The sequence below is a fragment of the Oreochromis niloticus genome, unplaced genomic scaffold, assembly GCF_001858045.2.
Source record: "Oreochromis niloticus isolate F11D_XX unplaced genomic scaffold, O_niloticus_UMD_NMBU tig00008542_pilon, whole genome shotgun sequence".
In the NCBI taxonomy this organism is placed as follows: domain Eukaryota; kingdom Metazoa; phylum Chordata; class Actinopteri; order Cichliformes; family Cichlidae; genus Oreochromis; species Oreochromis niloticus.
This window is the reverse complement of record NW_020329262.1, coordinates 1-15000: the sequence shown is the minus strand read 5'-3', so window position 1 is coordinate 15000 and position 15000 is coordinate 1. Positions and strand designations below refer to the sequence as shown.

The window sequence follows — 15000 nt, the reverse complement described above, 5'->3', positions numbered from 1 at the left end:
GTTTTTGTAAATGTATTTTTTCAAAATTAGTCCAAAAGGTATAAACACAGGGAATCTTACCTGATCCTTCCTCTGTCACCATTCCCAGTCCCTCTGCTTTATTTTGCCTCTCAAATGCATTTAGATCCAGAACACTAAAACAAAGACAAATATAGTGTGAATCACTACATCCATCACATTTCTGCTCTATTCGTGTTCTTGCCTTGCCCTTGTTTGATGAGTGTTTTCCTTTTCCGTGAATTTATCCCATATGTGCAAGTCTCTGACCAGCAGTTTTATTCCTGGTTTATGTTGAATATTGGTCTCTCATGTGGTTTTCAATGTTTTTATTTCATTGTTGTCTTGAATGCCCCATTGTCCATCTCCTTTATGTGTGTATGGTCTGTACATTTGCTCAGTCAGGCTGACATACACTCTTCCAAAATTGACATCTGGTTTATTTGAGTTGTTTGGTGGCTTTTTTTCTCTCTGCTACAACTGTGCCTTTTACTACCTTCCTAGGAATACTGTCAGCAAATAGAACCAAGTAAAACTTTTGTAGCCAAAATGACAACAACTCAACATATAAATAAGCATTGAGCTCTTGATATCTTCTTTATTGTGATGGTCTTTTACTATTACAAAGCTTCTTTGTTAGCTAAAATGCTTAAGATGCAATTAAATTATTGAAATATTTTACATATTGCTGTCTGAATTTAAACTATTCAGTGCAAAATTGTACTAAAATTCATTGCTGGATCAATGGTGATGATATTTTCAGAGAAACAACAATAATTTAAACCCTGCTAAAAGAGTTTGTACAGTTTGCCATTTCCTTGAAAAACTTACAAAAGTGCTGAGCACACAAAGTTGCCCGCTAGATTAGATTAGATTCATAACATTGCACAAAGTACAACCAAATTTGCAGAAGGTGCTGGCAAATATAACAGAAATAATGATATGAAATATAACACACAACAGTACAAGAGAACACAATAACTAGAATTTAATACAATATGAATTACTGCACTACGGTAGAGTGAAGCATGTACTTGTAATGCAAAGGTAACTACTGTTTTGCTGGTCAGTCAGTCAAGATAAGTGTTTGGCAGAGTTCAGTTCTAGTATGGTTCTGGAACAGAAACAGTTCATAAATCTGTTTGTTCATGATTACAGGGACCTGAATGGTCTGCCAAGTGCAGTAACTTCAACAGGTAATGTGCAAAATGGAATCATGTTTTCTTCTCTGCTAAGGCAGTGAGAGCTGAAAGTTCCCCCAAAGAGGCGAGTTTAGAGTACAGCTAGTTTCTGGAAGACTTTAAGATCCTCTGAAGGATTTTCTGTCTGCTACTTAGCTGTCAGCACATCTTACAGAGATGCAGAATGGCAATGAAGGGGGAGTTTCTCAAGAAGTGTAATCTCTGCAGTGCCTTGATAAGTGCTTTCTCTGGACCAGTAGTGATTCTCTAAAGCTTGTATACCAAGAAACTTGAAGACAGGAACTTTTGCCACACAGTCTCCATCAATGTGTATTTGGTTATGATATTTGTTGTGCCTCCAGTAATCTATCATGAGTTCTTTGGTTTTGGTAGAGCTAAGGGTTGTTCTCTGTATCCCATCCTGGGGCTTCATCTACAAAGGCTGTCACATGTTCTTCTGAGATGTGCCAACCACAGTCTTCTCATCATCAAACTTAGTTGTAATGTGGAAAATTGATTGGGATGCAGAGGGTAGAGAGGATGTAAAAGGAGGTTCAACACACAGCTTAATAATGCTGGTGTTCAATGTGACAGTGAAAGAGAAGCAGGGGCCTAATCTAACCATCTGGACGCGATTAGTCAGAAGGTCACTGACCCAGTGGTAGACAGGTGTGAAAGTTGTAAGCCAGTAGGTTTGGTGACCAGATCGACAGTAGTGAAAGCTGAATCTAAGTTTACAAAGAGTATCCTTACATATCTTCACTACTGCTCAAGATGGCATAACACAGTATAGAAGGCAGTGGAGATGTCTTGGTGCATGGAAAACTACTTTATCACATCTCTCTTTTTTTCACATAACACAACAAAGAGTTAGACCCTCTACATTATGACAACAAATACTTACTTCAGCCCTGAAATAGGAAATCTTATTTATACTTGCATGACGGCATGAGACCAGCCAGACTCTGAAAGAAGCCCACGTCCTTCTTGTCCTTCAAATAATCTAACATTTTCTGTTAAAGATGACACAGTGAAAGCACAATAAGATACTGGAGTTTATTCAGATTTGACAAAAAAGTCTACATCTGTCATTAAAATAAAAATACTGGTGGTGGTACCCCTCAGCCTCCTAGTAGATACACCTACAGTATGTATTTCAAAATCCTACATCCCTTCTTCTCAAGTTATCGGATTCGCAAGGTTTTCCAAAAACTTGATCTCTGACTTCTAACTTTGAGGTCAACTTGTCCGAGATTTTTACTACTCCTATGTTATCAGTGTCAAAGTCCTGGATGACTTACTTCTCAAATTATTCACAAGACTTTCAGAAAACTTGACCTCTTACCTTGACCTTCAGGTCAAGGTCAATGAGGTTCAGACTCGTATGAGATTTTTAGTAGATCTGTGTGGAAGGGTGGGGTCTGTGGCTCAGTTGCAGGGGAGGGGTGGTGCAGTTGGTTTAGAGGGCAGTGTGATGGGAGGCTGGCCAACAGAGTTGGAGATCATCAGGGAGGCCCAGATGGCAGCACTTAGCCTTCTGGTTGTAGCAAAAACTTACTTTCCTGATGTTCATTGAGTGATCCTAGACCTGCTTCACCACCCTAAGACCACTCCTGTTGGTTCTGGATGGAGCTGAGGGATTGGCCATTTGCCTATGCCAGGTGGCTCCATAAGGCGGTGGCCAGGTGCCTGCAGACTGGCCAATGAAGGGGAAAGGCTGCTGAATATGCTAACATTGGAGAAGTTCACGAGGTGGCTCACAGTGGGAAAAGTGGAACGGGTCCATTTTCATGTGATACTGGCTGAGGATCACCTGGCGCCGCAGGAGCTGGTGTGGCAACCGCAGCTGGCAGCAAGTTGGCTTGTCCGGGCCCGGAGGAGGAGGCCTCGTGAGGTCCCACTGTAGCCAGCAGCTGTAGTGCACTGGCTGCCAACATTTAATGACACCAACATTTAATGACACCAACATTTAATGACACCAACATGTAATGACGCTTCTCCTGTGTGGGTTCTCTTGCTTCCCTCAACGAGAGCAGCACATTTGTTGGGGTAGGAGTGCTGGAGTTGCGGCTGGGACATGTCCACTGGGAGTGCCCGCTGATGGAGATGGGGCGAGTGTTCCATGTCACTGGCCCTCCAGCGACTTCCTCTGGTCCAGGAGTATACAGTACTCTGGTAAGGTGCCAAGTGAGTACAGACTCAAGTTATCGGATTCGCAAGGTTTGGTGGACTCGGGCTCCACGCAGGCACGCCCAGTTGATGGTGCAGAAAAGCCACTGAGAAATGATCTTACAGGCAGCTCATTATAACCCAATTACTGGTCACATGCAATAGAAAAAGGGAACAAATCATGGCCTGTTTTTTTTTTTTTTTTGGCATTTGAGGGGATGTGCGCCTGTGGTGTGCATCCAGCCCAGGATACCAGCTATCGAACCAGCCGGCCATTCCAAGAGAGCTGTTGTACTCATTACCACTAATGGAGGGTCCATTTAAGCAAATTGGCATGGATCTCATCTGGCCATTTCACCATAGTGCATGAGGATATCACTTTGTATTACTTTTGGTGGATTATGCAACAGATATTCTGAAGTAGTGGCATCCTGAAAGAGATACTGATTGACCAGGGCTTCATGTCTTGTACACTAAAAGAACTGTTTAATTACTGTCCATCAAATATGTTTGGCCAAGAATCCATCACCCTCAGAATGACGGGTTGGTAGAGCGGTTGAACTAGGCTGGAAATTCTATAATTTTTAAGTGTATTCATTAGGATGAGCGAAATAGAAATTGCAGGCTAGACTCTCATCTTTTGCAGTCTGGGAGGATCCCTGGGCCTTCACAGAATTTTCTCTTTTTCAGTTACTGTTCAGCAGGAAGTCGTGGGGGTGTTGGACCTAATTAAGGAAAAGTGGAAGGAGTGGAAGGAAGTGGAGGTCCAAACCTGGCAAAGAATGAAATGTTCTGGACCTGACAGCAGAGCTACACCTGTTGGGAGGTTAAGACAAGAAAATCTGATCCAGGCCCAGGCATCAGCAGCAGAAGGGGCGATTGTGGCTCAAGAGTTGGGAGTTTGCCTTGTAATCGGAAGGTTGCCAGTTCGAGCCCCGGCTTGGACAGTCTCGGTCGTTGTGTCCTTGGGCAAGACACTTCACCGTTGGTCAGAGGGCCCGGTGGCACCACTGACAGAACCTTGCCTCTGTCAGTGCACCCCAGGGCGGCTGTGGCTACAATGTAGCTTGCCATCACCAGTGTGTGAATGGGTGGATGACTGAATGTGTAAAGTGCTTTGGGGTCCTTAGGGACTAGTAAAGCACTATACAAATACAGGCCATTTACCTGTACAATTGGGGCTTGGCTGAGATAATTTTCACTGGGAGTTAAAGTACTTGTATTGCTCCCTTTATCCATCTCAAAATTACCTGCCAAGCGGCAAGAACTATTGGTCACAGAGTGAGTGTGGATGTTGACTATGAAAAGGTGCAGTCGGACAGGGTTGCAGGCTCTCCCCTGCATGGTCACACCACTCTCACAGAGTACCATTTTGAGATGTGCATTGGGGTCTCAGTGCATTCACACCCTTATAGATTGCCTAAGCAGAAAAGACAAATTATTCAGAAAGAATTGGCTGTTATCCTGGAGATAGAAGAGTCACAAAACATCTGGTGTAGCCCATAGTTTTTGTGGTGTAGAAAGCTGGGTCTATATTGTTCTGCGTGGACTACCACAAGGTGAAGGAGGTGTCACAGTTTGACACTTACCCCATGCCTCAGGTACAAGCTTATGGATTGGTTAGGTACTGCTCGTTTTATCATTATGCTGGATTTAATCAAGAGCTACTGGCAGACTTGTCTCTGGACAAAAAAAATGGCCTTCTCCAGTCCATACAGATTGTACCAAATGGTCACACTTCCATTTGGCTTGTTCAGAGCCCCAGCCTTTCCAGCACTTCACAGACAGGATGCTGTCCACATGCTGCATACGCCACTGCCTAGCTGGATGATCATCCATAGATCCATGGACCATCCATGGTGACATCGAATCATATGCAGCAGGTGGCCTGCAGCCCTGGAGTCCCTGGGGCAGGCAGGGCACACGGCCAACATGAAGAAGTGTGCGGTTGGACAGAGGGAGGTACAGTATCTGGGGTACCACCTGGGAGGCAGGCAGTTGCATTCTCAAATGGAGAAAACTACAACCACTGCAAGCTGCCCGCATCTCGGGGCCAAAAAGGAGGTGAAGCGGTTGCTGGGGCTGACTGGTTACTATCGTTGGTTCATCTCAACATTTGCGGAGGTCACCAGTCCCTTGACTGATCTCCCCTAAAAGGGTGAACCAGATCTTGTCCAGTGGACGGAGCAGTGCCAGACAGTGTAAGGTAATGAAGGCTCTGACGCGCCGGACTTTTTCTTCCCTTGTGTTCTGCAGACTGACACGTTGAGCAGAGGGCTGGGGGATGTTTCATCCCAGCAAGTAAGAGGGATCGACCATCGCGCTGTCTACATCAGTTGGAAACTCTCAGAACAAGAAACCAGGTAGAGCATGGCAGTGCCTGGCGATCCAGTGGGTGGTGGACTCTCTTCGTTATTACCTCCTGGGATGCAGAATTACCCTCTGTTCAGATCGTGCCCCGCTGCAGTGGCTCCACCACATGAAAGATGTCAATGCCTAGATCACCCAGTCATATCTGGCTTGCCAGCCTTATAAGTTCAAGGTGATCCACAGGCCAGGGCCCACATAGTCGGGGCTGATTTTCGCTTCAGGGGAATTTGTAGGGCTATGTGGTGGGCCGTGGACTGTGCCTCAGCTGCGGGGAGGGGTGGTGCAGTGGGTTCAGGGGGCAGTGCCAGGACCTAGAGGAGGGACAGGAACTGAGAGCAGATGGCTGCATATGAGGAGCACCTTCAGTGAGAAATCTGGTGATAACAACCCGGAAGGCTAAATTGTAAATAAAGAACAGTGCATCTTAAAACACTGTGTGTCTTGCTGGGCAACATAACACAAAGGTGTGTTGCAGTACACCATAGTATCAATTTCAGCCCTTACGTCGCTGCATTCTCAAGATTTTCATAAAATTTGACCTCTGAACCCCGACCTTGAAGCCAAGGTTACTGAGATTTGAACTCATCTGATATCTTTAATAGATACACCCATGGTGTCAATTTCAAAATTCTATGTTGCATCATTCTCAAGTTCACAAACGTAGGTGTCCACGTTGCCTGTCCACCCAGGGTGATGACAAAACCTTTTACAACTGAGAGGTAAAAATCTATGAGAAAAATTTAAATTTCAGTGGAATAGATGCATTATATTTCACACGTACCAGTAACCTTGAATATGCTTTGTATAAATAACATTTGAAAATAGATAATATAGCTATAATCCAGCAGTCAATATAAATAACAGTGAAGTAGCGAAGCATTACCTGCTGTACGGTTGAGTTCCCACCATTGAGAATAGCTATGCCCAGTTTCAGAGTAGATGCCACCATGGGACCCATCTCACCTGGAGGAGAGGAACACCCACGTGAAATGACTATCACTAGCATTTGTTAGCTTTTTAAATTTGTTTATACAAGGCACAATTGAATTCTAACACAAACAAAAACTTTTATTATTTTACTAATATGTTTTGCACAGGATATTTTTAAACCAGAATGTCAGAGAGGTATCAACACATCCTGATTATTATCGGTTACAGTTCACATATTGTTATAATGTGAGAAGTACAGAAAAAAAATCAACTGAAAAATCGAGAAGGCTCCCAAACAGTCATATCCAGAACAAATTACTTTTAACACATCAATGAGTAAGCAGGCATAGGGATTGGACAGCCTGGTTCTATCACAAGGGCCATAATATATTTGCCACCGCTGAGTTACAGTAAAGAGTAGGGGGCGATAGGCAAGACTTACCTTTACTAGCACTGATGGTTTGGAGCACCATCTCAGCAGCGCCACGGTCGTGCAGCCGAGCCTGCTGATACAACAGCTTCTGCTTCTCCATCTCTTTTTCCTTTGTTAGAAAGGTGACACATATCATTGCAGACCATCTAAAAATGAAACTGCTAAAAACTTGAGGAGACTAGTGGAAGATTCAAGACCGATTGATCACCTACTTCAAAACTCTTCACTTCTCCATCGTCATCCTCTTCATCATGGCAACTCTGAAGGAAGGGAGAAAGGTGAAAAAAAGCATACAAACTACAGACTGATTACTTCGGATAGATATAGCCACATCAGCGACGGGAAGTTCCAAAGCACTGAGGCATCAAACTGAGTATTTTCGGTGTCACCATCTTTGTTTTTTTAAACCAGATGTTACGAATGATGGGGAGGGCCGGTATCTGCTGCTTTGTGCAAAGATGAACAAGATGAAACTTGCCAGAGTTCTACAAAATGACCTGCAGAAGGCCCATCCATCCATCTCCCCAAGCAGAGAAGCCCAGACCTCCCTCCCCAGCCACCTCCTCCAGCTTGTCCGGGGAAACACCAAGGCGTTCCCAGGCCAGCCGAGAGATATAATCTCTCCAGCGTGTCCTGGGTCTGCCCCGGGGCCATCTCCCGGTGGGACATGCCCGGAAAACCTCACCCAGGAGGCGCCCAGGGGACATCCTTGTCAGATGCCCGAACCACCTCAACTGGCTCCTTTCGATGTGGAGGAGCAGCGGCTCTACTCTGGGCCCCTCCCGAATGGCTGAACTTCTCAGCCTATCTCTAAGGGAGAGGCCAGCCACCCTTCAGAGGAAGCTCATTTCCGCCGCTTGTATTCACAATCTCGTTCTTTCGGTCACTACCCACAGCTCGTGACTATAGGTGAGGGTAGATCGAACGGTAAATTAAGGGGCCACTGACATGAATGTCTCTGATCAACAATCAACAAACGACTTTATGATGGTGGCCTGGGGACAGAGCTTCCTCTTGTCAACCCTCTGCTGACTGCCCAGCACCGTCTGGCATTTGCCGTAGAATACCAGAATGGTCCACCACTGGTGCCCTGTGCTTTTCACAGATGATAGCAGGTTCACCCTGAGCACATGTGACAGATGTGAAAGGGTCTAGAGAAGCTGTGGAGAACATTATGCCGCCTGTAACATCGTTCAGTATGACTGGTCTGGGGGAGGCATATCCATGGACAGACGCACAAACCTCTAACAGACTAGGTAATGGCACCCTGACTCCCATTAAGTAATGGGATGAAATCCTTGGACTCACATCAGACCCTATGGTGATGCATTGGATCCTGGGTTCCTCCTGGTGCCTGACAATGCCTGGCCTCATGTGGCTCGAGTATGCATGTAGTTCCTTCGGAATGACAATGCCTGATACCACTAACTGCCCCCCATGCTCGGCTGACATAGATCCAATAAAACACCTCAACTTTTCCAGAAGTTCGGTGATACCCTGGTCCGGATCTGGCAGGAGATCCCCCAGGACACCATCCGTCTTCTCATTAGGAGCATGTCTGTCAGATCTTTCTGTCTGTCAGATCCATGCACACTTTGCCTGGCAAAGTGTGCAGTGAGATTGAGTCTCACATGCTTTAATTTTTTATTCGATGTGTAGGTGTTCACCACAAACAGTTTTTTTTTTTTTTTTGGGAACTTGGTTGATCCTAAAGCTAAACACACCATTCTTTGTGTTTATATATATGTCATGATCCAGGTCAGTGTTCAGTGGTTTTCTGTCCTGGCCTTGCGCTCTGCATCTGCCTTTTGGGGTGGAGCCCTGGTTCAACACCTACACTTCTCCACGCGTTTTCCATCTGTGGCATTCAGCAAGACAGTATTTAAAACCAGTGTTGCCATCAGTTCTTCACCAGTTCGTTTCTTTGTTCATGCCAAGTACTTGATCTCTTTTGTGCCTTTAGCAATCTCGTCAAGTCACCACCTTACTCCTTCCTCTGGACGCTGGTCTCCACAGTCAAATCCCAGCTTCATTCTGCAACTTGCTTCTCTCGACTTAAATTACTCACTGCTCTCACCTGCCTGTCCTCCTGCCTGCTGCTTCCTCTGCATTACTAGAATACAAGGCTGGAACCCAACTCACTCACTCAACACTCAGAGGGCTACCCGCCTCCAGAGCCACCTGCAAGACTCCTCGTCAGAGATTTCCCTGCCACGTATTCATGTCTCACCATAGTTTATTCTGTGATTTCAATAAAACTTGTGAAATCTTATTTCCGCTCTGTATTGTGTCTGCACTTATGTTCACTCCCACGTACTGCTCTCCCGGCCTTGACAGCATGAAGTGTCTGAAGAAATATACCCAGCAGACCCAATTCGGAGTGCAATCACTAAGCAGTGATATATTAACAGTGTCCTAAACCAACAACAACTCTACCATCCAGAAGACTAGTTACTAGTGCAGCTGCTAGTGCTACTGTTAACAGTGCAGCTGCTAACATTTGGTTAATTTGCCACAGTTTGGTGCATCTGTTTTTAATTTCTTTTCCCTCTCTTAGCTTTTCAGGCCACACTAAACTATTCTACACTGAAGGTAGGGGAGGTGCCAGTTGCAATAAGTGATTTGATTAGGCAGTACAGCGCCCTGCAAGTAATCCATCAGCCCAAAAGCATCATCCCTGGTCGATGACATAAACAGCACGCAGAACAATAACAGGTTTTTTTACCGTCTATGCTAAGCCAGCTATGTGAGTTTCAATTCAAAAGTGTTTAGTGTTGGTACTCAGCAACAGATACCTTAGCCATGATGTCTGCGTAGGCCATGTAGAGATGATCCTCATCCAGTTTACTGCAAAAACAAACACATTCACCAAAGTTAGCACAATTATAGCTGTATTAAGGAAAATAATTTTGGTGCACCACTGACTGAAATGACATCTTCTCATTTAACAGTTTTTCATTATTTTGATGAATATTTACATGTTTTATATTTCAGATTCTTTAAAATAGCCGCCCTTTGCTTTGATTACTGCTTTGCACACTCTTGGCATTCTCTCTCCATGAGCTTCATGAGGTGGTCACCTGAAATGGTTTTCCAAAAGTCTTGAAGGAGTTCCCAGAGATGCTGAGCACTTGTTGGTCCTTTTGCCTTCACTCTGTGCTCCATCTCATCCCAAACCATCTCCATTGGGTTTAGGTCAGGTGACTGTGGAGGCCAGGCCTCCATCACTCTCCTTCTTGGTCAAACAGCCCTCGCACAGCCTGGAGGTGTGTTTGGGCTCATTGTACTGTTGGAAAATAAATGACGGTCCAACTAAACACAAACTGGATGAGATGGCATGTCGCTGCAGGATGCTGTGGCAGCCATGCTGGTTCAGTGTGCCTTCAATTTTGAAAAAATCCCAGCAATGGTGTCACCACCAAAGCACTCCCACACCATCACACCTCCTCCTCCATGCTTCACAGTGGGAACCGTGCATGTGGAGACCATCCGTTCACCTTTTCTGCGTCACACAAAGACACGGTGGGTGGAATCAAAGATCTCAGATTTGGACTCATCAGACCACAGCACAGATTTCCACTGGTCTAATGTCCACTCCTTGTGTTTCTTGGCCCAAACAAATCTCTTCTGCTTGTTGCTTTTCCTTAGTCGTGGTTTCTTAGCAGCTATTTGACCATAAAGGCCTGATTCACACACTCTGAACAGTTGATGTAGAGATGTGTCTGCTACTGGAGCTCTGTGTGGCATCTATCTGGGCTCTAATCTGAGCTGCTGTTAACTTGCGATTTCTGAGCCTCGGGACTCGGATGAATGTATCCTCAGCAGCAGAGGTGACTCTTGGTCTTCCTTTCCTGGGGCGGTCCAGTTTTGTCATAGCGTTTTTTTGACTGCACTTGGGGACACATTCAGAGTTTAGCAATTTCCCAGACTGACTGATGGGCTGTCATTTCTCTTTACTTACCTCATTGGTTGTTGCCATATTATAAATTAATACAGTTGTCAAACAGGGCTGTCAGCTGTGTACCAACCTGACTTCTGCACAACACACCTGATGGTCCCAACCCATTAAGAAGGCAAGAAACTCCACAAATGAACCCTGACAGCACACCTGTGAAATGAAACCATTTCAGGTGACTACATCACGAAGCTCCTTGAGATAGATGTGCTTGAAGCTGTTGTCCTGTGAGCTGCCTATCACACAAGCTGTTAACTCTCAGAACCTTGTCCTGTGATTCAGTCGTGTCTTTGGGTCTGCAGACCTCTTCCTGTCACAGTTTGTTTCTCAGTGCGTTTGATGGTGAAGGAAACTGTACTCACTGACACTTTGACTTTCTTTGTCAGGACAGACCTACATTTTTAAGTGTTATGATGGTCTCTCTCTCTTCCACTGTTAATGGTCTTTTTCTCACCATTTTTGTAGCAACACACTACTTACTGCAGTACAGTACTGTTCAGCTGATGCTCACAAGGGTATGGCACCAACACTGCTTTATGCAGACAGAGGGGGTTGGAATTAATCCAAGTTGGAACACCTGTAGGAATTAGTAGCAGCAGCTTTCAAGGCTTGATCAACCTTCACTGCTGCAGAACAGCTTTGAATTGTTAACCCATGTTGTGTCCCTGAAAAAGGCCTTTTGGTATAATTCTGAAATGTACATTATTTTTCAGTTTTGGGTAACCTAACCTCTGGCAGCTCACCACTTACCTTTGTACCATTTCAAGCTATTCATTGGACTTTAACGACATGAACTGCAACAAATAACTGGAAAAATAGGGACTTTTAACAGGTAGTGTGTAAAATACACACCATTTTTCTGTTAGGGCTGTTCTGCTGAACAGCTGGATGAGCTGATGCAGGGGATCTATGTGTTTGTGTTTCTGCCCCTCCTCTTCCTCAGATGGCTCCTGTTCACCTGGTTTCTGAAATCAACACACATTCACAAAGTGCTAAAACTCTGCTATACACTGAAGAAATTAACACATAATTTGCCTTCAAAACAAGCAAAAATTCCAGAGTAGTCAGAAGAATTCCACTCGTTTGTTTTTTTTTAAATGAAATTAACTTACAGCGAGGTCTTCTATGAGTTTATCTTCAAAGTAGTGCTCCTCTGTCTCCATCCAGGACTTTTCATAGCCCTGCAGGAACAAGTTTACAGCCCGGTGCCTAGTATGAGAGAGATACATGGATGACTAATAACTGTTTATCTACCCATCTTCTGCTGCTTATAAAGGGCTGCACTGTAGGTGCAACATATATCCACAACCTTTCCTCACTAGCCCGAGGTGTGGCTGTAGATGAGGGTGGGAAAATAATAAAGTGCAGAATTTTAAATATTTCTTCTTCATTTTACATGTGTGTGTGTTTGAGAACATACCTTGGCAAGTTATAGAGTGGTGCCATCCTGAAGCAAGCGACGACATCTCTCTTCCTCTGTTTTGAAAGCAGTTTGTGCCACACAGCCTTCTTACTGCGCTGAGGATGCTCCACCTGAAGACACAAACTGAACCACTCAGTATACTAGATATTTAGTTGGTGTACCTTACCATCTGGAAGCCATATTATCCTGGAGAAGTATGTGGTCAGCTTTAATGAAGACCAATCAGCTAGTTTAAGAGGACCGTGGGGTACCTTAAAGCTATACTCTCTACGTTGGCACAAAAATGCGCAAAATCAACTCAACTTGAATATAGACCTGCTCCAGGTGGAAGAGGACATGACCAATATCCAGGATTCTCTCCACAGTCTTCTCTGGGTCAGTAGTATCCTCATAGTGGTTTGGGAGGTCTCTGTACAGAGCCATCTGCCAACGAATTGCTGGGTCCTCTGACTTTGTAAGACACACAGAGGAAATGCATGACTCTATTGGCCCATTCACAAGGTTAAGCACCTTTGTGAATATATAAATATATAGTACCAACCAACATCTACCAACTGGTTTACATCTGTCTCGACTTTAACAAAACAAAAGCCAAAACAGAAACACCACATGTAAAGCTCATGATTCAGTAGCTTGTATAACTACCTTGCTGGCAATAACTTGAATTGGTTGTTTTTTTGTATGACTTCGTAAGTCTTTAAAATCATTGTGGCAGAATTTTGGCCCACCCTTGTTTATAACGTTGCTTCAGTTGATTTAGGTTTGAAGCCATTCATTTACGCACAGCACTCTTAAGGTCCTGCTACTTTCAGTATTTCAGTCACTCTATAACTTCAGATTCAGTTCTTTTCCTGCTGGTGTGTTTGGGATATTGTCCTGTTTCCTGACCCAGTGTGGTGAAGCTTTAGCTGTCAAGTAGATGGCTTCACATATGACTCTGGAATATACAGTGTATCAAAAATAAATCATACACTTTCAAAAGGCTGTATTTTAAGCTTACACTAAATTTAAATACATGGCTGAATATAAAGTTTTACATACAAAATGTTCAATGTTTATGAATAATCAATGAAATACGTCATCCCATAGTTCACTGTAGTCACTGCAGCCACTGCTGTTGTAATGCAATTGTTCCGGGTGAATGGCTGCAGAATGAAAGCACTTTGAAATCGAATGATTCTTTTTGATACAGCCTGTACTCTCCCGTACAGACGAGTTTAGTGATGTTAGTGGGATAGGGGCTATGTGGAGTGATAGAGTTCCTTCAATCACTTGTTGACAGATTGAATTCCTATTCTATATCTTCGGATAACCTATGATATCACTGTGAAGTAGCCTTATTTTCTTATGGACATAAAGGTTCATCAGTTCGTTTAGGTCCTCTTACTCTAGATTTGTGTGAAATTTAAACTGAATCTGAGTACTTGACTCTAAATTTTGCGAGTTTGCCCACCGACCATCAAAATCGAATCACTTCATCCTTGTGCCAGATTTGAAGAATTTCTCTAAACCAGTCCTTTGATATTACTTTCACAAGAATAAGATAAACTGACAACAACCTGACACCATGGCAAAATCTAAGCCCAGAGGCATAATGTGTAAGTATACTTTAAGTAACTTGTGTCCTTTTCTTACCTTTCCTTGTAAATGTAGGTTGTTCCTGATGACCTCTCGAACTTCGTCCTCTGTGTCTTTCTGCAAAAGAATTATTAACTTCGATCAAACAACAGGTATTCTGTGACCTACAAATCCTATCAAGATGTCATGAGCAAAAAATTTATTCAGTAATTAGTAATGAAAATTTTACAAAGCTAAGGCAGAGTTATTTTGCTGTTACTAAAGGTTGACCTCAGGAATACCAATACTGCAAATAATGATTGTTATTGTCATACACCTCACCAACCAGTCATGGTAGATAGCCGCACCTCCCTGAGCTTGGTCCTGCAAGTTTTTCCCTCCCACTGGCACCAAAGCGCTTGTTTAAAGGGGGTGTGATGATTGTTGGCTTTTATCTGCTTTCTTGTATCATTGTAGGGTCATTACAGTATAAAGCGCCTTTAGGCAGTCATTGTCATTTGGTGATTTATAAATAAAATTGAACTGAACTGAAATACACAGAAACAGTTAAATGAATCATATCTACTTTTATAATGAAACAGTTCTTTCTGTGTAATCTGTTAGCACTACTATGCTACCTGAGTGAAGCGGTTCTTAGCCAGTGCGATAAGCTCTTGTTCTCCTGGAGCACAAATGTTGAGTCCACGGCAGCAGGCGCTTTAGAGTAGCAACAATCAAACTTGTCTGCATCGAGTATCGATCACCTTTTCTCTTCATCTTCTTCCTCTCCTGGTCTGAAACTATTCCTCTGTGGCAAAGTCAAACATTAAACAGGCATAATTTAATTTTAAAATAAGGTCACTGGTATGCACATGTCCTCAATGTCTCCAGCACTATGTGTCTGTACCTTTGACATTGCACTTGGTGTCAGTGATAAGGAAGGACATGTTGTTAATTTCATTCTGGACCACAAAGTTCTGCTCTC

General features: G+C 43.8%; 1 protein-coding gene and 2 long non-coding RNA genes across 3 annotated transcripts in view; all 3 read right to left on the bottom strand.

Annotated features, from left to right (window-relative positions):
* LOC109198990 (ryanodine receptor 2-like) overlaps positions 1-7138 on the bottom strand; it is a 7901-nt gene extending 763 nt beyond the window's left edge. The window contains exons 1-4 of the mRNA XM_025905091.1: positions 7090-7138; positions 6601-6680; positions 2115-2191; positions 61-134 (exon numbers count right to left, since the gene is read on the bottom strand). Of these exons, the coding sequence (XP_025760876.1) occupies positions 61-134; positions 2115-2191; positions 6601-6680; positions 7090-7120 (262 nt within the window). The 5' untranslated portion in view covers positions 7121-7138. The remainder of the gene's footprint in view (positions 1-60; positions 135-2114; positions 2192-6600; positions 6681-7089) is intronic.
* Positions 7139-9814: 2676 nt separating this feature from the next.
* LOC109198989 (uncharacterized) lies at positions 9815-11946 on the bottom strand. The gene is made up of 2 exons (XR_002059505.2): positions 11888-11946; positions 9815-9927 (listed from the first exon to the last, which is right to left on the bottom strand). It is a non-coding gene; the product is annotated as an uncharacterized LOC109198989 (long non-coding RNA).
* Positions 11947-12506: 560 nt separating this feature from the next.
* On the bottom strand, positions 12507-14733 carry LOC109198988 (uncharacterized). Its single transcript, XR_002059504.2, has 4 exons — positions 14654-14733; positions 14094-14153; positions 12774-12908; positions 12507-12568 (listed from the first exon to the last, which is right to left on the bottom strand). It is a non-coding gene; the product is annotated as an uncharacterized LOC109198988 (long non-coding RNA).
* Between the last annotated feature and the right edge of the window lie 267 nt (positions 14734-15000).